We start from the raw sequence: 22,696 nt of genomic DNA, 5'->3' as shown, positions 1-22,696 counted from the left end.
GGTCGAGTGAGTGGGGGGTGGAAACAGGTGGGTAGTTGGGTGGGAGAGGGTGACCAAACCTGGGTGAGACCAGTGGACATGGGAGGGAAGGAAGGAACACACTCCCTGTGGCTACAGGATTGATTTCCTTCCCAGATCAAGGGGGGCTCAATACAAGGCCTCCATGCAAAATATCTAACTTATATAGATATATGAATTGGCTGGGGAAGAGGGGGTGACTTGAAAGCAAAACAGAGCAGGAGAGCAGGAAAGCAATGCTACAGTGTGCATCCATGTGGAATTGCAGGCACACTGTAGAGTTTAAGATGGATTGCCCTTTGAAGAGCTCCAGCCATGTAGGTCATGCAGTAGCAACATTCTGATGCATACTTTGAGATGTTTCAAAATACAATAACAAAATCATAGAGAAAAACCATTAAAAGAATATAATTATAAGTATTTATTGGATTTTTTTTTTGTTTTGATGCAAAGTATCTCCCACAAAGAATGTTGTAATTCTATTATTTAACAAACTGATTGCATTACATATCATGTGTAGGCAGTGTTGGCATATTTTTATGTTTGAAACAATTGAAAACATGATGGAATTGGAAAAACCAAGGGATTGAAAGATGAAATACACTTTAGGATGTCTTTTCCAACACCACAACCTGCACTATTTGTTTATTGTCCAACTTTAGGGTCCTCAAGGCTGCACAATTTCACAACCCCTTTCTGACTGGGACATTTCCTGGGCATTTTACATTCACTTGTTGCTTCATCATTTTATCACTTCAAAATGGATGATGAATTTGGATTAGGGCTGAGGTGACATAGGTCCATGACTTGGCTGCTAATATATGGGTCACTATCCCCTTTACATATGCTTGTATGATTGTACTTAACCACCTGATTTAAGAAAAAAAGGATGCAATGGATGGGAAAACTTTATTAATCCAAATTCAATCATTGAAATTTATGTAGATGAGAACAAATATGATTTGGGAAATTGTTGAAAGGTAGAGATGGGTGAAGGAATGGACCACTCTATCCAATGAAGGAGTAGAAACACACACTTCGGTCATGAATGTATGAAGATAGAAGAAAAATATGTATTAGTAAAAGACAAAGGAAGACAGGGAAGTTCGTGTGAAAAAGTTGAAAGCTGAGTAGGTACGGTGGGCAGAATCTGGGCACGACTTAGTGGCGAGGGAGGCATGTTCTAATGTGGAATCTGTGCACATCCGTGATCCCTCGTAGCCTGGAATCTGAGCCCCCTTGGTGGCACCTCGCCATTGGAAGAACACGATGGCCACTTTTGACCAGAATCTTCACACCCCCCCCCCCCGAACGATCACACTACACACTCCGGGCAGACTTATTTTGGGAACGGCCAGCCTTAAGCGAGGAGGCAAGAATAAATAAACATGTATATATAGAAAAGCACCTCCAACACTGAAGGGCCTCTCACTTTCTGTCTCTTCAGAGAGTGTTGATGCATTGGAGTGGGTGATGATGGATGCCAGATTCCTTTACGCTTTGGCAGCATATAAAAATATTCATGTATATATAGTGTTGTGAATCCCCGAAGATCTTGATCCTGCTTGGGCAGAGGAGAATTTTGGAACCTTCACAGTACCTACTTTGGCTTAATTTCCTTGGCCACATGCTAATTAGGGTTTCGTGCATAGCCCTCCAATCACGGCCGCTTCGTGGGAGGAAGTAGAGTCGGATGAATAGTGGATGAATAAGGAGTGGATGAGGGCGTGGGGTGGCCTCTTTCTCTGTGGATGAGGGAGCGCGTTCCCTGTGTTGGTTAGTCGTCCGTCGGAGGTGGAGGAAAGAGGAAGAGGAAGTGGAGGGCGATGGAGTCGGGGAGGCTTGAGCGATGGTGCTTGCCCCGCGTCGTCGTCGTTGGGTTGAGAGAGTTTGCCTGCTGCCATGGGTCCCTCCCCTGGGACTCCATTTCGGCACGGGGACACGGCTGCTGCTTCTGCGCCTTGTCCGTCGATGTCTAACGACCCTGCCCTCGTGGTATGGGGTGCGGAATTCAGAGAGCTAAGGGTGTTTAGTCTGGTGAGGTGTGTCTGCTATGATGCGACGCGAAAGCCCACTCGGTTCAATTGGCTACAGCAGGTTTTGGTTATTTGGTTTTTACGTTTATGTTATTTTTATTTTTATTTTTTCTGACGTAAGGATGGTACGATAGTCATCTAGTGCGTAGAGGAGGAGAAAGTGGCTCTCGGCAACGGCAGGTGTAAAATTGCTGAGGAGTTCGCGAAAGCGTGCGAATGGAGGAGGGAGGAAGGAGGGAGGAGTGCAGGTCGATATGATTAATGAAGCTGATGTAATGGCATCTGGCAGGGGCGTAACTTCGGTTGTGCTGCGGGTGCACTTCAGGTGTCGTATTTCTGGTATGAGGTCGTTTTCTGCTCACGTGCAGTATATTCTCTGCTTATGGTGCATCGCGTCAGCTCCATATGTGAATCAAAACAGCGTGAATTTGGAAGGAATTAGCGTATTGTCGACGATTTGAGTGCTGTAATATTCAGTGGCGTTATGATACTTGTGGCTGTGAGTGAAGAAGACTCAGTGTCGAATCTTGTGATTGTGCTTTTTGCCGTTTCCTTGCCGGAAGTGGTAAGAAATGCTGCGATGAATCCAGAAGTGGTGCCCGTGTCCTCCTCTGTGTTTCCCCTCTAGTACTTGCATACAGTGTGGCCTATTCATTAGTCCTTTTGATAGTTAGAATATCGCGGAGATTATTCTTGGCACGAGAATGTGTTTCTAGTGCACCGTATTTATGGTGGAGAGTGATTGAGGATCATCGCAGCGTTTGTTCACTCTAAACCCTACATATTTGAGCGCAGTCCGTTTTCCCCTCTGCTAGTTGGCGGGGGTCTCTTAAATCCCAATGTCAACGTTGTAAATTTCTCTTAAATCGTCAAGTTTCTTGCCTTGGATAGGTAGTTCGTGTTTCACTGATGATGGCTTGTAATGCAGGTTAGTATCATCCTGTTTGCCTACCATCTAGTTCTCCTGCTCTTTACGTTGTTAATGTCGTAGCGTAAATGCGATCGCTTTTGTCTATTCTGGTCTAGCTACTTCGTAGCTATTTCCTCTTAAGGTCATCATCCCCTGGTGAAATCAATGTGTCGGAGAAGAACAACACCTCCGACGGACCTCGTGCCTTCTCAGTTCGATTTGTCGACGTAGTTGCTATCTTTTTTGGTTATTCCCTTGAGTGCTGATGCGTATGGAGCTTTCGTATTTGCGTTCTCTTGTCTTTAGTGCAGAAAGTTAGTGTCGAATCAAGTCGATTTACTGTTTCGGATACTTAAACCAGTTTTTGCACACTGATCCAGCCGTCAGATACTCCTCTGTTAAAGTTGAAGTACATCTTTGCTTCTTTCTTGCACTCTTACATTCATTTCGCTTTAAAGACAATTCTTTTGTGAGAGGAAATGGCATAGTATGACTCTCACAAACAACTTCACATGCATAGGTCTGTGATTTTTCAGTTGGATTGATAATCATGGAGCTCCTTGTGATTTTATCAGTCATTGGGACGGTTTCTCAGGAAGGGGGAGAAGAGCGAAAGAGTGAAATGGAACCATGTTCTATTGTTTAGTCTTCAGTGCACAAGGATGTTCTATATTCGGAGACTGGGGAAGGATTTGGAGTATGAGATACAAAAGGAACAGTAAACGGGGCTGTATACGCGGAGTGGACATCCTGAATTGATATGAGCGAGGACTATGCTTTGATTGCACTAGGATTTTATGAATTCCTAGCTGTGATTGACCAAGAAAGAAATCTCTATTTTTTGTTTCTAGACCTGCTGCCTGACTCTTTAAAGTAGGCATCATGGATCTGAATCAGCAAAAGGAGCCAGATCCCGAAGAGCGACAATTCTACCCTGTTCCGCATTCCCACTGGTTCCCTCGACCTATTGCTTTTAGAGTTTACACTTCATCGGGAGGAAAATCGCAGCATGATTGCGGTTCAAAGGGAGCAAGAAGACTGCACATTCAGGTTTCGCGGCCTGTAAGTTTTGACCTTACCTCGATCTCACACTGCTGGTGCTTAGTCATTAAACAAAACCAAAGTGATATAATGTTACCTGCCTCTGAGATACTGGTCTCTCCTGTTACTACCCTCTCTCGGAGTGCGAATTTATTCGGAGCCTTTTGAGGCGCACTATATTGTGATGTTCAAAATGATCTTACCTGTAGTTCCTGCATGTCTTATCAACGGCGTTTTTGTTGTTTGCAGTTACCAGTGAGGTTGACCAAGGAGATTGTGGACACGTACCACGCCTGCAATCCCAGCTTCCAGTATACAGAAAGTTGCAACCCTAAAAGATTTTTAACTGTCCCTTCGGTTGGAGTTTCTAATAATGGTTCAGACAATGAGAACCATGATCTCATCCTGTACTTTGGACGTATCCTGGCTAATGATGATAATACTCGCAGGTATGGTTTTTCCTTTAAAGTGGCGCTTGATTTATGTAATGGGATTTATACGTTTTGAGTTTTGGGAGCATCTTCTTGTTGTTTTCAGGGTCAGATGACTAGTTACTGGATGAGGGATTGTGAACGACCTGCAAAATATGGTGATGCAAGCCTGATTGACGAAGTGTGTTTCTTTCTCACAAGTGATTATATCCACTCTTCGCTGCACCCTCTCTCTTGGTTCTTGTTGCAAGATTTTATTTTTGTTGAAGGTAAAAGTCTTTGTCGGTTGCAGATATGTTGTGAAAGATCTTGTCGGGTGCGGCACGTTTGGCCAAGTGGCGAAGTGCTTAATCTTGGAGACTAATGACCTCGTGGCTGTAAAAGTCATTAAAAACCAACGTGCGTATTCTACCCAGGCCAGGGTAGAAATTGGCATCCTTCATAGGGTAATGCTTCACATGCACTCGCCGAAATAGATAGTATGGCCAAATAAGAGAAGTTCTACTTTATTGTTTTGTGGAGTTTTCTAGTCTGGTATGGATATATCTATGTCCTTTCAATTATTTCTTTCTTTACAATGGATCTTTTACGTTGTAATGGATAGGTTTGAACATCACAGGGTTTTATGTAATAGCATTGTATTAAGTTCAGGCATACTACTGCATGTAACCTCGTGCAAGGCCAACAATATCATTACAATTCTGTAATAGATGTAAACGTTCTTTGTATCTAAAAACTGCAAGGTCACTGCGTATGTAATCGGTACAGAGTATATCTACAATAGTTTCTGCAGTATTCTGATTAATTGAATAACTGATTGACTCTTAATGTCATGAAGGTTAATTACTTGCAAGCTTTGTTCTTCTTTAGCCTGCCTGCCTTCCTTCCTTCTGGTCTTCCTGTTAGTCTTTTTTGAATATAGAGGCTACAAGTTGGACTTTGGTTGTAAACATTTTGATTCTTGATTGATGAGACTAGAGCTGCCGCTATTGCTGGAAGGCGTTGCTTTATATTGTAATATTAGTGGAAGTAATCCATTAATTTAGGTGAGCTTGAACAATACTGGAGAATATTGAGCTATATAAGTTTAGGGCTGGTCAGTGGCTGTTTCTACAGCCTTGCATGAGGTTCTGGCATACCATTGTATGTAACTATGTAGACAGTGGTGAATGTTGCTTCTGGCAGCTCCAGGTCAGATGTCTCGAGCACACACGAGTGATAACAAATTATCTGATTAAAGAATATGTTCTTGTAGTTGAACAACATACGCGACAGGAGAAACGAACATCATGTTGTGAGAAGCTTTGACCACTTCAGCTGCGAAGGGCATCTCTGCATCGTTTTTGAGCTTCTTGGAGTTAACTTGTGAGTAATTATGGGGGTTACATCCTTTCAATATTCGTCAGGATTGAAAGAACCCTTTTTCCGTAAATTAAGCTGGAAGGTGGATTAATATCTAATCATTTAAATTAAAGTAATGCCTGCGATGTCAAACTGCGATTAAAATGAATAGATTTCAGAGTCGTCTTTCGCACAAGAAGTCTATGGATCGTGAAGTCTCTGCATGAAGAATTGTTGTTCTTCTTCCGGTTGAATCTGTAGTCTGTATTCTTTAGAGGTTTCTTTCTGAATGTTAATGAATAATCTTTGACCGTTCTGCTCCTCTCTAGGTTTGAACTTCTGAAAACCAACAATCTGAAAGGGATCTCCTTACAGCTAGTGCGGATCTTCACTGGTCAGGTACCATTTTTCTTCCAAATTTTTCGGTGCCTATAACGATTATTTGTATTAACAGGTTTACAGAGTGGTGACCATCTCAGTAATACCTATTTCCTTTCTCCATCTCGGCACTTTTGGGTTACTTCTTTGGCTTTGATCCTATGTTTTTTGAGTATGTACAATCACTAGCGTTGTTCTACCATTATTTGGTGTTTCTCCTTATGTTACTTTACAAGCATATGCTTGATGATTACATGGTCACATATCTAATCTCTTAAAACGTCTTCTTGCTAGTTGCTGGATGCGCTAAGTTTGTTACATGATGCACGTGTAATACACTGCGATCTCAAGCCAGAGAATATTTTGCTGTCTAGGTACTATTTTTACGATGTTTATTTATTGCACATTTAAGAACAGTTTTCCCAAGCAAGGGATTTCCTAGTGTTACGATAGTTTTGTATGACTGCAGAAGACAGCATATCAAGTACGTAATTGGCTTGATTTTGTTGCTATTGACGTACTCTTGTCACATGGTTTTGCAGTAGTGTTGACTATATAGCACTGGCTACACTCATAGGTAATTTGATAGTTTTATGACTCTAGTAGTCGGTTGGTTGAATGCCAGTTTGCGTACAGCAGAGATAAAGCTGATTGACTTTGGGTCAGCATGCATGGAAGATCATACAGTTTACTCGTATATCCAGGTACATTCATTTGCGATATTATAGCTAGTAATTTTCTGCCATACTGATTTACGCAGTGGTAAACGGTGGTAATGAATTTTCGTATTTTCAGTCGTTTTGCCACTTCTTTTGACCTACAACAATATCCTAATATTATTGCGTGATTTGTGCTGCTTACTACAGAGCCGATTTTATCGATCACCAGAAGTTGTACTTGGGCATCCATACTCAACAGCGATCGATATGTGGTCTTTGGGTTGTGTTGCAGCTGAGCTGTTTCTTGGGTTGCCCTTATTTCCTGGGCAGTGTGCGTATGATCTCCTCCGTTTTATCATTGAAAAATTAGGGTATGTTTTTTATTTTTTATTTATTTTCTCTATCATTATTCTCATTTGAGTTGCTATTATTAAAAATTACCTCTTGTCCTGTTCATGTCCTGTTCAGCCTCAGTTGACTAGTCTTGCATTGTTGTAAGACACAGAGGATGGTGGTAAGGCGCAGAATTTTATCTCGTTGTAATTGATGTTATTTTATTTATTTATTTATTTTTCTGTTATTGGATGCCATGTAAACAACTCAAATGCATGCAAATCAGTTTCCTAGTGAGTATGTATATTGCCCCTCCTTTTTTTTGCTAAATTTAGTTGTTACATCGTATTCCCGGCCTTGCTTGATGTGCAGGAAACAACCTCCTGATCACATTTTACAGAAGGCAAAGAATACAAATAAGTATTTCAAGTTAATAAGTGCCGCTCCACATCCGGAAAGTGGCCACACGAGCGGAAATGCATCAGTTTATCAATTTCTCACTCCGGAAGAGAATGAGGCTGTGAGTTTTTCAATATTGTTGTTGCTGTTGTTTGTTTTATTTTTATTTTTATATTTATTTTTTAATTTATGTATGTCATTACCTTTTTATTTTGCATCTTAGATTGTAATGTTAATTTGTGCAGAGAGAGAAAAGTAAACCTGCTATTGGTAAGCGTTACATATCTGGAACTCTCGAGAAAATGATTATGACCTATCCGATGAAGTCAGCTCAGAAAGAAGAAGTGGAACGAGGTACCGCGTCTTCTTTGTTTGCATATTCGCAATGTCGAATTGCTATATGTTCTTGCACTTTGGCAATATTTTTGGTTTGATTATTCTTTCAGACAAATTATTATTTGGACTCGATTGCACACCTGAGTGCTTGTTGATAATTATCAGGCCAGAATCTAATCACAAGATTCTTGCAATGCAGAGAAGTTCAGCAGGAAAGTTTTCGTTGACTTTTTGAAGGGGCTAATTGAAGTGGATCCTTTCAAGAGGTGGACACCTTATGAGGTGTGGTTCTTCTCTTCTTGTACCACCTTTACTGTTTCTCGGTCTACAAGATCGCTCCTTCGCTGGTTCTACACTTCAAGTGATGTGGGTTTGGCATGATTTTACTGTAGTCCTACGTCTATATGATAACCTCCTGAACTTATCTTTCAACATCATCTGACAAAGGTTCCCCCTTATCATCCTGCATTAACAGGCTTCCCAACATCCTTTTCTTACTGATGGCCCTTTTACTGGCCCCTTTAAGCCAAAGAAAGAAACAATATCACGTGTGGTAAGTCGTACCTCATTCTTTGTGCTGACTCAGTTGTATCTGCCCCCTGAAGTAACTATTTTGATGGTAAAGAAATGGTTCTTCCTTGTAGTCCTTTAGTTCTTTGCATTTTCAACAAGGGGATTAGGGACGCCTGTGAGGTTAAAAGAGTTCAGTAGTCTTAATATTACGCCAGGATGAGTTATGATTTGGTTATCTGCTCTGCAGCCTACTGATTCAAGAGTGACAATAGAGCACAAAGTTAGTTCAGGGCACTGGATAAAGGCAGGCCTCTCTCCTCATGTGAGTCATCAGACCTGTTGTTAACGTATAGTTTTGAAGTTGGCTGCCGGTTTTCGGGAACAATTGTTGGTTATGGGTCTTCAAGATGTACCGATTGATGAAATGGTCAATATTGCTAAACTTTACAGACCATGTGTGAGATTCCAAGCGTTTTTATAATAATCGGTATGAGTTTTTTTTGTTGGATAACAGATGTATTTTGGATTTTCTAACTAAAAGTGCTTATTTCTGCAGGTTGGCAAAATGAGCTTATCGTCACAGTTCAATGGTAGTCAACAGTTTCAACCCTTAAATATGGCAGGTAGTCCAGCCAGTTTTGGAAGCTTCGGGGACAACGCTGCTTTGGGTAGTAGCTTTGGAAGTATAGGCGAGTGTGGAGGGCCGTCAATGAGCTTACCATCTGGTTTAAGTGGGCATGCTGCTTGTAGTGCTAGATCACCTGATGCCAGACGGCAACACATGCAATTTATGCAAAACGTTAAAAACACTCAACTCGGGATGAGTCCATCGGCAAGTGGAATACGGCCTTCACAGGGAGCTAGTCCTTCACATCAGTTTCATATACCCGGACCTCCCTTTCAGGCCTCTCCTGGATCTCAACACATCTCCACTCCAGGGTCTCAATATATAACCTCACCAGGTATTATGAGTTGCAACTTTCATTACTCGAGCTTTTTCTTTTGTTATACACATCTGAGAGCGATTATTGCAAAGATAGGACCGTATTCTTCCAGCGATTTCGAAACTTCTCACTGTTTACAGTGGTTAAAGTTGTATGCGCAACCAACCAACCAACTAACCAACTAAATGAATAAAAAAAACAAAGGAAAAAAGAAAGAACAAGAAAAAGAGGACGTATGTTGAGTTTCAATTTAAAAGCAGAGAAGTAACAATCTCTGTTTCGTAAATAGCTCTTCGTGATTTCAGGAATTTTTTTGATGAGATTTGCATTTGATCCCCCACTGTTTTCTGCAGGCGTTTTGTACCCAGGATCTCCAGGATCAACGTTTCAGATATCGCCAGGGTCAAGCTTCCACGGCCCAGCTTCTCCATCCCAGAGTTCACCTAGATATGGCCCTCCTTCACCAGCATATGCTGCACGAGAGTTTAATAAGCGAAGAACTCCTGGGCTAGCACCTGGTTTGAGTGGGTCTGGTGCAGTTCCTTATGACAATTTTCTCTTGTCCAGGCTGCATCAAAATAATGCTGCTAGTAACAGAGATGGTGGTGGTGATAATTTTAGCCACATGCAAGGCGGTTCTCATATGAGCTCTCAATGGCGAGCAGGAAGGGCTAGTAGCAATTTGGGAGTGTTTGACCAGAACCAACTAAATAATATGTACCTCTCAGAAACATTGGGCCCTCCGTTATTTACATCGGAGACTACTACTGAAGCTGGTGACGACGAATTAGCTGGTTCCGGAGACTGGGATGGTGATTTTAGGTGGGTAGTGGTTCCTCGAACTTCAGCTGTCCTTATTATTCCTGCTATCCCCTTGGAATTTCAGAATTTTTACCCTGCTACAGCTGTACGGGGAAACCCAGGGACTCTGCCTACGTTGTGGCGCACATTTTATTGTCACTTAGTTTCATGCAAATTTTCACTTGTTTTCTTGTTCGGCCCTTTGTTGGCTAGGCATATTGAGGACTTCTCATGATTGCAATGCAGGGAAGAGCAACTTTTTGAACATGATCCTATTTCTGAATCGACTGAAAAAACCATGCCATCAGAAATTGGACCTTCAGATGGGGTGATGGGGTGTGGCGGAGCACGATTGGGGCCTGGTCCAGGTTGTGGACCGAACGCACAGGATTCTTTTCTTAGAAAAGGCCCTTTGCATGGGCCGTTTTCAGGATATGAACGAGGCCAACCCTCAAAGCATGGCTCAGCCTCTTCCTGTTCTAGTCGCCTTGGTTATAAACATCACAAGCAACCTAGTGCCCATACCAATTATGGTCATTCACCACAGTATTCTTTTACTTCTGGATCTCACTCTGGAAATAGCTCTGGGCCGCCAAGTCGGTGGCATCCTTCTGGAGAGTCTAGTAGTCATAGCTCACCAGCTGGGGTCCTTCACTTCCAGCAGAGACAACATCATCCGCATGCAACTTATCATTCGCCTGACCATCAGCAGCCGTCTGGTTCACCTCTTCAATGTTCCAGGAAGGTGTCTGATGTAGCGAAACCACCTTCTAATGGGCTCTTACCACTACCTCAGATGGATGCGAGAGGCTTTTATGTTCCGGTTGGAAGTAATGAACATCTCATCGGAACCGGTGGTACAGGCTACGTTAGAGCAGGAATTATTCCTAATGTATGTGGACTAGGCCCGCCACCATTTTTTGAAGTTGGTGGATCGACATGGTCTGCACAGCAGTCTATGTTTCCCCCAGGTCAAATTTATGCCACTGATCACCTTCTTCCAGGTGAGTATCGTGTTCGGAGATTTTTGGTTTTGTCTATGAGATCCTCAGATTTTAAATTTTATAATGAATTGATTCGAATAATACTATCTCATACAATATTTGTCTCTTCGCATGTTCCTATGAAGCTCTTGCAGTCTTAGTATACTCTGAACTTCTGTTCAGGTTTGGACATCTAGAGGAACTTATTGTTGATGGAGCTGCGTGTTTCACTTTAGCAGGTCGTAAGACGGGCCCATCTTTGGTGGCGGGGTTGAACAAACCACCAGCAACTGGCAGGGGAGCTTGCCGTTTTCCCAAGTAGCCCATGCTATGCATTAATTTTTGCTTCCAATTCCATCCTTTGTGGATCATAATTGCTGGCCGATGTCTGTAATAGGACTTTCGGAGTCGATAGTCTGTTCCTGCCGTTCCATTATTGGAGGGTCAGAGTGCATTGATGACGGGAATATGGCTTTGCTTCAGCATCTGTAGAACATAGAAGAGGTCTTTCGCAAGGGATGCGCGCTGGAATAGATTTTTCTGTGGATTCTGGCTCTTGCTAGACCAGGTCGGTATGTTTTGCAAGTTGATTGGAACTGCGAGGTTGGAACCAGTCTTGTACTGTAATATCAGGTTAGCCAGTTTAATATATCCATGCTTACGACACTTTTGACGTTTTGTGATATACAATGTTGTGTAGAGACGATGCTCTTACACAGGTCTTGGGATATCACAGTTTGTATACTTTCGATGCAGTTTTCAACTGCAGGTATTGGTGGACCTTAAATAGAAATTCACGAATTCAACTACCAATCATGCAATAAATCAACTTATCTATGCATGGACAAAGAAATATTGAACCAAACTTAAAATGCTTCAGGGTTATCTGTGCTGCTCCAAACGTGTTGGACCGCTCAGTTCGGTCTCCGTATTTTTCAGTTTTTGTGTGTCAAACATTAGTGAGTGTTGCCGGCTGCTGTTTGTCACATTCATTGTTGCTGCCTTCCTTGTGCAGAACGAGAGTTATAAGGCCACATCATAGAAGTAAGTGTGCGGTTGTCTTAGTTGTGTAAAAAGCGTTCTGAGTTCTATCCAACAGCTGTTGCCCATTCTTGAGCTTCTTCGTTATGTTTTTTTTCGTATTATTCATTTTTTTTTTGTTAAGTTCCTTACTGAATCATTCGCTTTTCGTTCCAAATGATATTTGCCTAACTTTTTCAATTGGTGCTTTCAGGACCAATTGGAATCGAACTAGAGAACCACAGATTGATTTGTTCTTGGTAACCTTCACTTCCGAATGAGTGTGTTTCTTGTTATGCTTAGGGGTACCACATGACTGTCCCTGGCACTGATAAATTTTATGCTGTCTGTCCGAGGATTCTGCTATTTTTGTCAGGTTTGGCTCGAAGAATCCCTCTTTCGTAAATTTAGAAGTGGCCACTAGAATTGTTTATTAGCCAAGGTTATGTGTGTTCCCAAACAACATTTAAAAGGTGTTAATGAAAGCAGTATTTATAATTGAAAGATATTCTAGACGGTGCAAGGGCTTCTCGTTCGACATGTGCAGTAGAAGACACAGAAAAGTGGGTCTGCTGAATGTTGCTGAAGTGACGCAAATCCATCGTGCGGATGCGAATCCGTGGCTGAGCCTAGTCTAACTAGATCGTTGCTTTCACTTTGTTCCAACCCAGAAAGGACCATTGTTCTGCATGCTCTGGGTTTCTATGTCCATAAATTCAACTGATTTACCCAGGGTTGGTTCTAGTGCTTAGCAAGAGTGACAAAGTTGCTGACATCCTTCACATACGAAAATTTATCTTTCCTTTTTTAAACTTCATATTTATTTTTATAATTATTTCCTACAGTTTAGTTGCAAAGACAACTCAAAATGTGATAACTCATTCAAAAACTTTGTAGGTTTCTCCACATCCAGCATTGGTTTTCAGTTGCGTTGATAAATTCTCTAATAAGCATTTGATTGAGGACTAAATATGAGTTTGGATTCTAAACTGCTATAATTCTACTCTCTTGGAGATTAAGGCTATGATGATTTATGTTGGTGTGTCACTTCTCCATATTCATTGCAATCAAACTTTGATGATGAATATTCTTTTCAACTTACAATTAAGTATATGAATCACAAGTATTTCTAAGTACATTTGATTAAATTAAATATTATTGTATTATTATACACTGAGCACCATGAAAAAAAAATTGTGACTGATTTTGTTGCATTTGTATAGCACAACATCAGAAAATGTACTGACATACAGTGTTTCTTTGTTTTCATTTCTTAATTTATCTTTAAAACTATGAAAAAAACACTTAAACTATTAGTTCTGTGTACATACTTTAAAATTACTACACATTGGATATGTTATAAAACTTACATTCAATACATGTTTGTATATTTTAAATGGTTTAATAATGCATATGGTAATACTTTTCATATTATGAAAAATGGTATATTATGTATTTCTTTCAAATTCGAAATTTACGTTTTAAAATTTACCTATTTATCTTAAACATGTGTTTTATTATAGAGTTTCATAATACAAATAATTTTTTGAGTTTAGAAAAAGTACTAGGATTATTTCTTGACTGAAGATAAAATTACCAAAATGAAAACGAAAAACAGGGAAGTTAGACTTCTGGATCAGAGTTATTTTTTTATTAAAAAAAAAATAGAAAGAAAAATAAATTTGTCAAAAATTTGACCAGCATAAACTTGTCAATATAATAAAAAAGATTGTTGTCACATTGTAAAGAAGATCAGAACTATAGCTTTTATTGAGTTTGAAATTTCGAAGATGTAAACTTACATTAATTTTCCAGATGTGTAAATAATGATGAAACCCAATGAAGATAAAAAAATAAATGAATAATAAAAAGGAAGGGAGAGGAGGAAACAGAAACTATTATCTGATGTTTTCTATTCTCAAAATATTTACTCATTTCAACTTTTTATTCTATATTTTGTAATTCTATATTAATTAAAATAAATGAAGAAATAAAAACATGTATATATCTTAAAAAATAATGTAAAAGGAATGAACAAGTGGCTTCATTTACAATTATAAATGCAAAAAATAGAGTAAACAAAAAAAAGGTTTTTCTTGTAAAACATGATTGACAAATGATATGAATAAATTTGGATACACCCCATATATTGAAGTACATCTATATATATGTATATATTAAAGTACATCTATATATATGTATATATTATTTTTTCGATCACAATGACTACAATTATGGCAAAAACCACAACAGAAGATCCCAAAATTGAGCACAAGGCCAATGAAAAGGAAGAGGCACTGCCACCAATCCTACTCCCCATCGGAGTCCGGCACTTGGAGAAGGCATTGCCAGCCACTCGGTTGCTCGAGAAGCAGCGCCTTTTACAATTGGTGCATGAAGAATTGGAAAACCAAAAAATAGATTTTGCGCAGTATATTAAAACCCTTCTTCCAACTCAAAATATTAAAAAAAAAAAAAAAAAAAAAAAAAAAACTTCTAAAATTTTATTTTTATTTAAACAATTTAAAACGCATCATTTTCTATTGATATTATAGAATTGAAAGCAAAAAATTCATAATTTATGGTCTGTAACTGATACATTTCTTCTTCCTTTTATAAATAACTATAATAAGTCCAAAATTTTCAAAGGATCCCTGTACAGCATCATGGAAAAAACTTAATTTCTCCATAGTTTATGTTAGTCTATATATGTGTAAATGTGTGTATATATATATATATATATTTATATACATGTATATATTCTTAAAAAATGGAAAACTTGATTTGACGTGTCTGAACAATGTGGATTGGACATTGGGTGACGAGGTTTAAGAAAGGAAGAAATTCTTCAAAAACGTGAAGATGCATTGCGAGAGAAGGACCTCAAATTGCAGGAATCTCTCATTGGGTTCTCACGGTTCTTGCAGGTTTCAACTTCTTTCATTTTGTTTTGTTTTATTTCATTGATTTAATTAATTTTTATGCATTTTTTTTCATGATGCTTCTCACCCTAAATTAATACACCTAGAGTTGCAACCTCATTGGCAATCACATGTGTTTTCTATTTCTTTTTAATGCTTTGCTGTAGGAGAATTCAATTAAGAAAAAACGTGCTGAGAAGAAATCGTTGGATGAGATTCGAATTCGACAAGAAAAGGTACCATGGATTTCCTCATAAATCCAATCCATCTTTCAATCAATCAATGTTCATGTTTTCATTGGTTGAAATAATTGGCTTAATTTAATTTTTGGAAAATGTAGGCATGTTGGAGGTGTTAAATAATAATAATAATAATAATAATCAAAACACCCACAGTTCCCCCCCCCCCAAAAAAAAAAAAAAAACAAAACAAAACAACCAAACAAAGAAACAAATTTTATGGGTCCTTGGTGTTTTGATGGCTTCTAGGTTTGTTAAATATGTTACCAAAACGTCCCATCATAGTCTTAGCAGTTAACATTTGATTTGATTTTTTCTGTTCTTCAAACTAAGGAGATGCCACATTAAATTTTTATTTTTATTTTTACGTAATATTTGTTTTATTTTGTATTGTGTTAAGTTTTTGAGGTTTTTTCTGAAAGATAAGTTTTAGTTTTAAAATGTAATTTTAAAAATTTGAGTGACAAACATTACAATATATATTTCATATAGGAGAATGTGAAATAGACCTATGTTTTTACTACATCAACCCACCCATGATGAAGAATATGGTAATTGTGGTGAATGTAGTTGGTTTTTATTGGTTGTAGATTGAATAGTAGAGAAATGAATCTAGGGATCATTGTTCTTTTTTCTTTTTTCATGTTGGTTAGAATAGGTGGGTCAATTTTGTAAAAGCTTGGGTCTATTTAACATTCTCCTTTATTAAATAAATAAATATATATATATATATATATATATATATACATATATATACATATATATTATTTTTTCATATGTTTATTTGTGATAGACTTAATAAGCTCTTTTAAATTCTTTTGTTGTGTGTGCTTATGTGTAGATAGGTCTTTGTGTGTACATTGTACAAGTTAATGTGATCATAGATCCTTCTAATTTCATATAAAAAACTATGTCATACAAAATAGTCAAAATCCTTTAAATATCATTTTATTTTTATTTTCAATTAATTGGAATAGGAGCATGAGATTTTACAAGTAGAAGAGGCATTGTTGAAGCTGAAAGAGCATCGCACCAACACCCTTGCCCATTTGGAAAGGCTCATGATATATCAAAAATATTTGGAATCTGTGATTGAAAAAGCCACTCAATTCCATGAGATCAATGATCTCATTCTCCGGTTTGAAGTTCTACCAATATTTCCTCATTTCACCATTGCATTCTTGGTTAAATTGTTTGGAAATGTTTCATTTAAACTTTGACAATAGGATTTCATTTTTAATAAAAAATATTATATTTATTTATGTTGAACACATTCTACATATCCACATTGGGAATCCTTTAAAAAATAAAAAAAATTTAAAAAATCAGTTTTTCAAAACCATAAACATGTTTTCAACCATCAAAAAAATGGATTGTGCAAGATTTTCAATTAAAGTTGACTTTTATAATTATCATTGTTATTTAACACAATTGTTATAAGGATGGATCATGTTGGTATGTTTTGACTATCTACATATCTACTTTAGTATGCAATTCATTAGAACCATATCATTCTAGAGCCACCGTAGGCAATCTTCATTCAAAATTACAACCATTCACCAACAAAAACTCAACACATGGTCATGCTTTTAAAACGTTCCTCCTCTCTTGTTAGTTTCGCTTTCTTTCTATCCCTTTCCACGCTGACAACAGTAGAGGACCTTCAACAATAGAGAACATATACTAGTAAAGACTAAACACATATATAGAATTCAGAAAAGAAGAAGAACGTTTGTTTCCAAAGAAAATATTTAAAAATAAATAAAATAGAACTGTTATAAAACTGCCATTATGATGGATCCTCATATGTATAAATAATGTTAAGATTTGTGTCAGTTTTGTGGAATTCTCTATTCCTAGCATAAACACCCAGAGCCGGAGTTGATGGTGGGTGAAGAAACAGTGTGATGTAGGTTTTTGTTTGATGGTTTGGAAGGAATTTTATGAACAGAGTAGATCAACTGGAACATGCTTTGTGATGGGTGTCGGTGTGGGGGATATGCGGCAGGCATGAGACGCTTTCGGCGAACCGGGAAGATCTGAGGCAACATCTAATCACAAGCGAAGAGCAGATGCAGGCTGTGAGGAAGGAATATCAGAGCTATTTGAAGTTCACCGCTACTGAGGTTATGATGCTCAACAACGATGTGGGTCAGGCCAAACAGCTCGTGGAGAGGAAAAAGTCCGACACTGCTCAGCTGCAGCTCCAGATCGACTCCATGCTCCAGATGGCCGCCGCTAAAACTCTCGCCTGGAACCAAGTAGTTACACAGAAACATGAATATATATATATATATATATATGTGTGTGTGTGTGTGTGTGTTTAAATGAATGAATGAATGAATGAATGAGGATGCCCTTTTATGGGTGTGTGTTATTACTGGTGTAAATAAAAAGGTGGGATAGAAGTTGGGTTCTCTTCAAATCCAAAGCTTTTGAAAGGTGAGATACCGGTTTTGAAGAAGGGAATAATTTTGTTTTGACTGTAACCCTAAAAATGGTGGAGTGCCTCTCATGGTGTTACTGGATTGAACTGCGTGCAGATCTGCATAGCGGCTGAGAACTTGTTTTTTCGAGCGGACAAGGTTTCGATCATCAGCCGACCGGCGAAGGAGAATCCCCTCAAGAACCTCGACATGGTTTCCGACTTCATTACTGATCTCAACCATGTGCACAAATTGTACAAGGGGGTTAGGGCACCGTCCCCAAAGCCTGGGATCTGATCGATCGGTATATATGTATTTAGATTGACGTCATCGTGTAGGAAGTGTAGGATCAAGGTGACAGATGAGAGCTCGACTTGAGCTCACAGGACAAAGCAAACTATTCTTCTTGTTGGCCAATAGCCAATATTCAATACGTATACGCCAATATTCACGAAATGGTTGGATTAGTAGAGATTATTGACAAACACATTGTCAAATTATGTCAGGGAATTCGGACAGCGTAATTAAATGCAAGCTCAAATCAATCAGCTTTGCGATACTCGCAAACATGTTTCCTTTGTCGCCAAACAACCAAAGCACACTCTAAGTCATACTATACAGAGCCATACGGCGAAAACAATGTAAGCAGCAAGGTTCTTACTTCAAAGTACTGGTTGATCGAATTGGACCAACGTACATGATCCAGCCCAAAAGCATTCGATTATCATGTTTTCCCCTACAAATGCGTCCAGTTGGGGTTCAGAACCAAGTGTGTGACTGTCCTTAGCCTTCTCCTAAAGGCCTTCAAAAGCTTAACTTTGACACACCAGCGTGACTTTCGGTCTGAGAATAGTTGCATGCTGTGTTTGTTATCAAATAGTGCAACCAAAAATTATGCATCTGGGCAAGGTTAGTGGCCTGCTCCAGAACTCAGAATTACATACTCTAGAACACGAATGCTCTAACCACTACAGAGTTTCTCCAAAGCTCCGCTTTCATCACCCCCACAGCTTTCTAGCTCAGTCTTTGCTGCATCTTCTGAAAAGCCCATTTCCACCAGCTTTGCTAACTGCAAACCCAGAGACTAACATTAGCAGTGGATAACGAAATATGAAAAACCTAAACTCGTTATAAACGAATTTATAACAAGAAACTCTAGCAAGAAAGATGAAGACTTGAGAATGTGGGTTAGCAGGTGAAGAATGTCATCTTCTCCTGAATACCAAGAAATTTCCTCTTAGCAAATGTCAGTCTAGTACCGAGCTGTTCCTACAAATGTCGGATATTCTTGTAGTTACTGCAAGCACTAGAGGATATAATAACATGCCAAATGTGAAGAATGTTACAGATAATTTAATGCATTACTTGGCTAGTCATATGAAATAAAACCATAAGGATGAAGGATGGAGAAAACTTCAATGTATCAAGGAAAACTCACTTGTTGTGCAACTACGGCATCTTAAGGGTCATCAGGCTCTGGGGTTGATAGAAGAGCTTGCAAGGAGAGCAAGTCGGTTTTAATAATGCGAGCTGGACTCTATTGGTCTTTTGAAATGTCTAAAGAGATGGCGCCGTTCTGACTGTTTACGTTTGGATGCCTATATAAACACAAATAAATCATTTGTTCAGTCAAGCACTAATGAATCTCAGCTCAAAGTTTGAAAGAGTACGTGTGTGTAACTATATGTATCCAAGTGGCTTCAGAAGGTCCATATTGGTTACTGAATTTGTTCCTTATTCAACCAAACCAAAACTCTACACACATAAAAAGTCCGTTGATCTACATTCATCTAAATCATGCTCGATTGACCCATGACAAGGCATTGAGCCTTTTGAACATACCAGACTTTTGTGACGAACTGCATCTTAGGTGGCTTGAAAGGATAGGCAGCTGTTCAATCCAAATGGTAGCCAACACTTAATTGCCTCAATACATCAAACAAAATAAGAACATGAAGTGCTCTCTATGCACTCGAAACTTAAAATACACGTTAAGAAGTTTTGTGTGCCTTCACATGTACAAATCATAGTCGGGCTTATCTTGATTGCTCTTCGGAATCAAATTGCAACATTGGCTCATGTTATGAATTCGTCACAGAAACTCACAAATAGTAAAAATGCAATATGAGAGAAGCATTGGTTCTGGGAGGGAGAGCGTCGTCGAGAATCCCAAGCAAGCTAATACGAGGAAGGCAACACTCACATGCACGTTAAGTCACCTTCCCAAAGTTCAATGCTCACTCCAGATAAGTTCTTATCACGTTCAATCTCCACAATCTCTTTCTGAACTCTCAACACATCAAGCATAGCGTGTAACTCTCGTTTTCTTAACAATGAAGGGCCACTCCCAGACACCAACTTATGGAGTTAGACTCCTACAATTTGATGACTATCAGTTGCGTCAGCCTTCAACTATTACACAGCCCTCAGGTCGTGATGCCGGGTGGTGGAACTATTTTGTCCAACTTGACAAGCTGAAGGAACAGCGGCACATGATGTGCTTGATCCCTTAATGTTGGTCACATCTTCACCCTTAAAAGAGATCACCTCTTATGATGCGACAACAAACACTCTCATCCTCGCAGGCTATTGAGTCCATTCAGTTCTTGCGTTGCATTGCAAAAGAGTTACTTGATTAGGTTGCAGCGGTTGCTTGGAGTTGACGACAACATGCCAGAACTTCACTTACACATGCATTGCAAAGAACTGACATTTGCTCAAATAGGCTAGGCTATTGAGGACGTTGTATAGAAATCGCAAAAAGATTTATTGCATTAACCGGTTCTGGCCAAGATTCAATTGCAAAGGCTTCAATGAAACGAATAGAGGAAAAACTAGGGGAAAATGCCTACTATTAAATTGTACAGAACAAACAGTACTGTTCAAAACATCAACGCAAAATGACTCATTCTACAATTAGAAGGTTTTGCAAAAGAATTGCAAAAAGATGCTATAATAGGTCACAACAAACTTACGTCAATTGTGACCTCAAATCTGCAGTTGATGTAACCTCAAGGGCTTGGTGACATGTCAATGCCTAAATAATCTCGGAATATACATGCCATGCAAAAAGTTTTCAATTTGTTTAGAGTCTGCAATTCTCTTCAAACACACACAAATCACGTAGATCCTCAATGGCCTCAGGATGTCAGAATGGATCGTATAGCCTAGGCCAAAACCCAAAACCCAATCCTCTGAGAAACCAACGACCCGAGAAACTCAAATTGATCAAATTTTTATACCCGCTTCATAATTTCCTTCTGACACTGGAAATAAAATTAGAGCAATGGAATAACCATCATTACAAATCAGAAGAAGGTCATAGGACTTGGCACAGCCACAGAGGCCTGTCAGATGCAAGCGACGCGCTAGAGTGAATTAAGAAAAACACAAGATTACAAAGGCTCATGTCAAATGAGCTGAAAGAAACCGGTAGCAACTTGAAAAAGGTGGACGAGGCTAAGTGTACAATCACGAAAATATTTTGAAGCACTTATCAGTGCCGAATCAGCAGAAGTAGATGAAAGGACAAAAATTTCATGAAGAGTTCAAAATATTTGAATTATTCCTCTCTATATCCAGTGAACCGGCCAAAAGTCAAGTCGGTTAACACACCTCCTTTGTTCCCTGATGCCGTGATGCCGTGGTCACACCAGACCCTTACCGTGACGTTCTTCAGGTGGAAGGGTATTCTATTATTGGTTGTCATGTGGATCCATAAGCTTCACCACGCCAGGCAGCAAGACGATGAAAATAGTTCTACAGTAAGTGAGTCCACCAAAAGTATACCTTCATATTTTTGCCTCCTACACTCACGGACCCAATCAAACCACAACATAGATAGGATCACAAAACATTTGTGGTCTACAACGCGCTATTTAGTCAGCACCCTAGACTAAGTTGGTGTGTTTTGTTGATGTCACAAGCATTCTAGGCAGCGACTCCATGATGTAAGTCTTTGCTTCCATGTCCGCAGCCTAACAAATTCTTCCAGCTAATATAATGATCAATTACTATTTATTTTTTAAATTGCAAACTAAAGATCTATCCATGTTACTACATAGTCTCCAATTACACGTGCGAAACACTCCCTGTAATTGCAAACCAACGGTTGCTGCAAATGCAACACGTTTGTATTTCCTCAGCTATTTCCCATAACAAGGTCACCTGCTATCTTAATTTGAAGATGATTGGAACTGGCATTTGTGCCGTTTATGCTTCTTTACAATTAAATGCTTACACAAAAATTGACAGAATCAACAAGAGGAGGAATTTGAGAGGAATGGCACTAACAATCTAGATTAAGACTACACCATATGGTCGTCTTTCCCTCGCTCAGTTTCGTACGAGCGATTTGCAATCCAAAACTTTGGTGGCTTTTTCATAACATGACTCAGATACTTACAATTGGAACCTAGACGCTAGAATACTGCAATACCAATCCTCAAGCTGCAATCGCAGAATCCTCGAGAAAAGAAAACAGACCACTATGCACAGACTCGTCATTTACCTAGACTTTTTTCCCTTGTCAGAGAATGACTTGCCAGTTACTAACAACGCCTATGATTAATAAATACACAGTCGTAACACACCTCTCGTCCTTCTACCACAAGCTCAAATTACCCCTTGCAAATCCTCCAAACACCAAAACGCCAAAAACACTTCAAAAAAAAACAAAAATCAGCAACAACAACAACCGCTTCTACTAATCCGCTAGCCTCCCGCACCCTAATCACGAATATTACAAAAGCTCACGACCGAAAGAAGCTCGACCGATCAAGACACTGCATCGCACAACGAGCTTCACCATACAATCTCACAGAATACAAAATTGAAGCATCAGGGAAGTGAAATCGCGATGGAATGATAGCAAAATAGCCAGAAAAAATCTTTCCTCCAAAGCTGTTAACGCTGCAGCCACAAGAGTATTCCCGGAGGTTCGGTCATAGGAGAAGCATCGGTCACAG

The 22,696-nt window shown here is 39.2% G+C and overlaps 2 protein-coding genes and 1 long non-coding RNA gene across 7 annotated transcripts; 2 read left to right on the top strand and 1 right to left on the bottom strand.

Annotated features, from left to right (window-relative positions):
- Positions 1–1,801: 1,801 nt before the first annotated feature.
- On the top strand, positions 1,802–11,936 carry LOC112273120 (dual specificity protein kinase YAK1 homolog). 3 transcript variants are annotated; one of them, XM_024501531.3, is made up of 18 exons: positions 1,802–2,393; positions 3,540–4,026; positions 4,255–4,454; positions 4,729–4,882; positions 5,692–5,801; positions 6,107–6,176; positions 6,450–6,529; positions 6,781–6,859; positions 7,022–7,185; positions 7,520–7,667; positions 7,792–7,900; positions 8,082–8,164; positions 8,358–8,435; positions 8,643–8,717; positions 8,952–9,357; positions 9,693–10,161; positions 10,387–11,144; positions 11,360–11,789. In XM_024501531.3, exons 2-18 carry the CDS (start codon positions 3,847–3,849, stop codon positions 11,443–11,445), a joined length of 3,249 nt encoding a protein of 1,082 aa, XP_024357299.1. In that variant the 5' UTR covers positions 1,802–2,393; positions 3,540–3,846; the 3' UTR covers positions 11,446–11,789. The 3 variants fall into 3 exon arrangements, with proteins under 3 accessions (XP_024357299.1, XP_090101609.1, XP_024357303.1); XM_090245483.1 differs by having other exon boundaries at positions 1,803–2,393; positions 3,560–4,026; positions 11,363–11,936; XM_024501535.3 differs by having other exon boundaries at positions 1,803–2,393; positions 11,363–11,936.
- LOC112273121 (cilia- and flagella-associated protein 73) lies at positions 11,751–18,296 on the top strand. Of its 3 annotated transcripts, XM_073529608.2 has the most exons (10): positions 11,751–11,892; positions 12,139–12,167; positions 12,358–12,877; positions 13,041–13,182; positions 14,397–14,574; positions 14,977–15,070; positions 15,232–15,300; positions 16,281–16,441; positions 17,312–17,564; positions 17,847–18,296. In XM_073529608.2, the coding sequence occupies exons 4-10, from the start codon at positions 13,167–13,169 to the stop codon at positions 18,024–18,026; spliced, it is 951 nt and encodes a 316-aa protein (XP_073385709.1). In that variant the 5' UTR covers positions 11,751–11,892; positions 12,139–12,167; positions 12,358–12,877; positions 13,041–13,166; the 3' UTR covers positions 18,027–18,296. The 3 variants fall into 3 exon arrangements, with proteins under 3 accessions (XP_073385709.1, XP_024357306.1, XP_073385708.1); XM_073529607.2 differs by lacking the exons at positions 11,751–11,892; positions 12,139–12,167; positions 12,358–12,877; positions 13,041–13,182 and adding an exon at positions 13,193–13,251; XM_024501538.3 differs by lacking the exons at positions 11,751–11,892; positions 12,139–12,167; positions 12,358–12,877; positions 13,041–13,182 and having other exon boundaries at positions 13,189–14,574.
- Positions 17,887–22,692, bottom strand: LOC112273194 (uncharacterized). Its single transcript, XR_016499127.1, has 3 exons — positions 19,572–22,692; positions 19,168–19,327; positions 17,887–18,798 (listed from the first exon to the last, which is right to left on the bottom strand). It is a non-coding gene; the product is annotated as an uncharacterized LOC112273194 (long non-coding RNA).
- Between the last annotated feature and the right edge of the window lie 4 nt (positions 22,693–22,696).

This window comes from Physcomitrium patens, chromosome 20 (genome assembly GCF_059467195.1).
Source record: "Physcomitrium patens ecotype Gransden chromosome 20, ASM5946719v1, whole genome shotgun sequence".
In the NCBI taxonomy this organism is placed as follows: Eukaryota; Viridiplantae; Streptophyta; class Bryopsida; order Funariales; family Funariaceae; genus Physcomitrium; species Physcomitrium patens.
Note: the sequence above shows the minus strand (reverse complement) of the source record. Positions and strands in the feature narration are given on the sequence as shown.

Bases quoted from the DNA above. Each gene is read 5' to 3' on its own strand.
- LOC112273121 (XM_024501538.3), top strand. From the start codon at position 14,312: ATGTATATATTAAAGTACATCTATATATATGTATATATTATTTTTTCG. The intron at 16,442-17,311 runs GTTTGAAGTTCT...GATATGCGGCAG, and splicing joins ATCAATGATCTCATTCTCCG to GCATGAGACGCTTTCGGCGA. The intron at 17,565-17,846 runs GTAGTTACACAG...AACTGCGTGCAG, and splicing joins AAACTCTCGCCTGGAACCAA to ATCTGCATAGCGGCTGAGAA.
- LOC112273120 (XM_024501531.3), top strand. From the start codon at position 3,847: ATGGATCTGAATCAGCAAAAGGAGCCAGATCCCGAAGAGCGACAATTC. The intron at 4,455-4,728 runs GTATGGTTTTTC...TGTCGGTTGCAG, and splicing joins AATGATGATAATACTCGCAG to ATATGTTGTGAAAGATCTTG. The intron at 7,901-8,081 runs GTACCGCGTCTT...CTTGCAATGCAG, and splicing joins GAAAGAAGAAGTGGAACGAG to AGAAGTTCAGCAGGAAAGTT.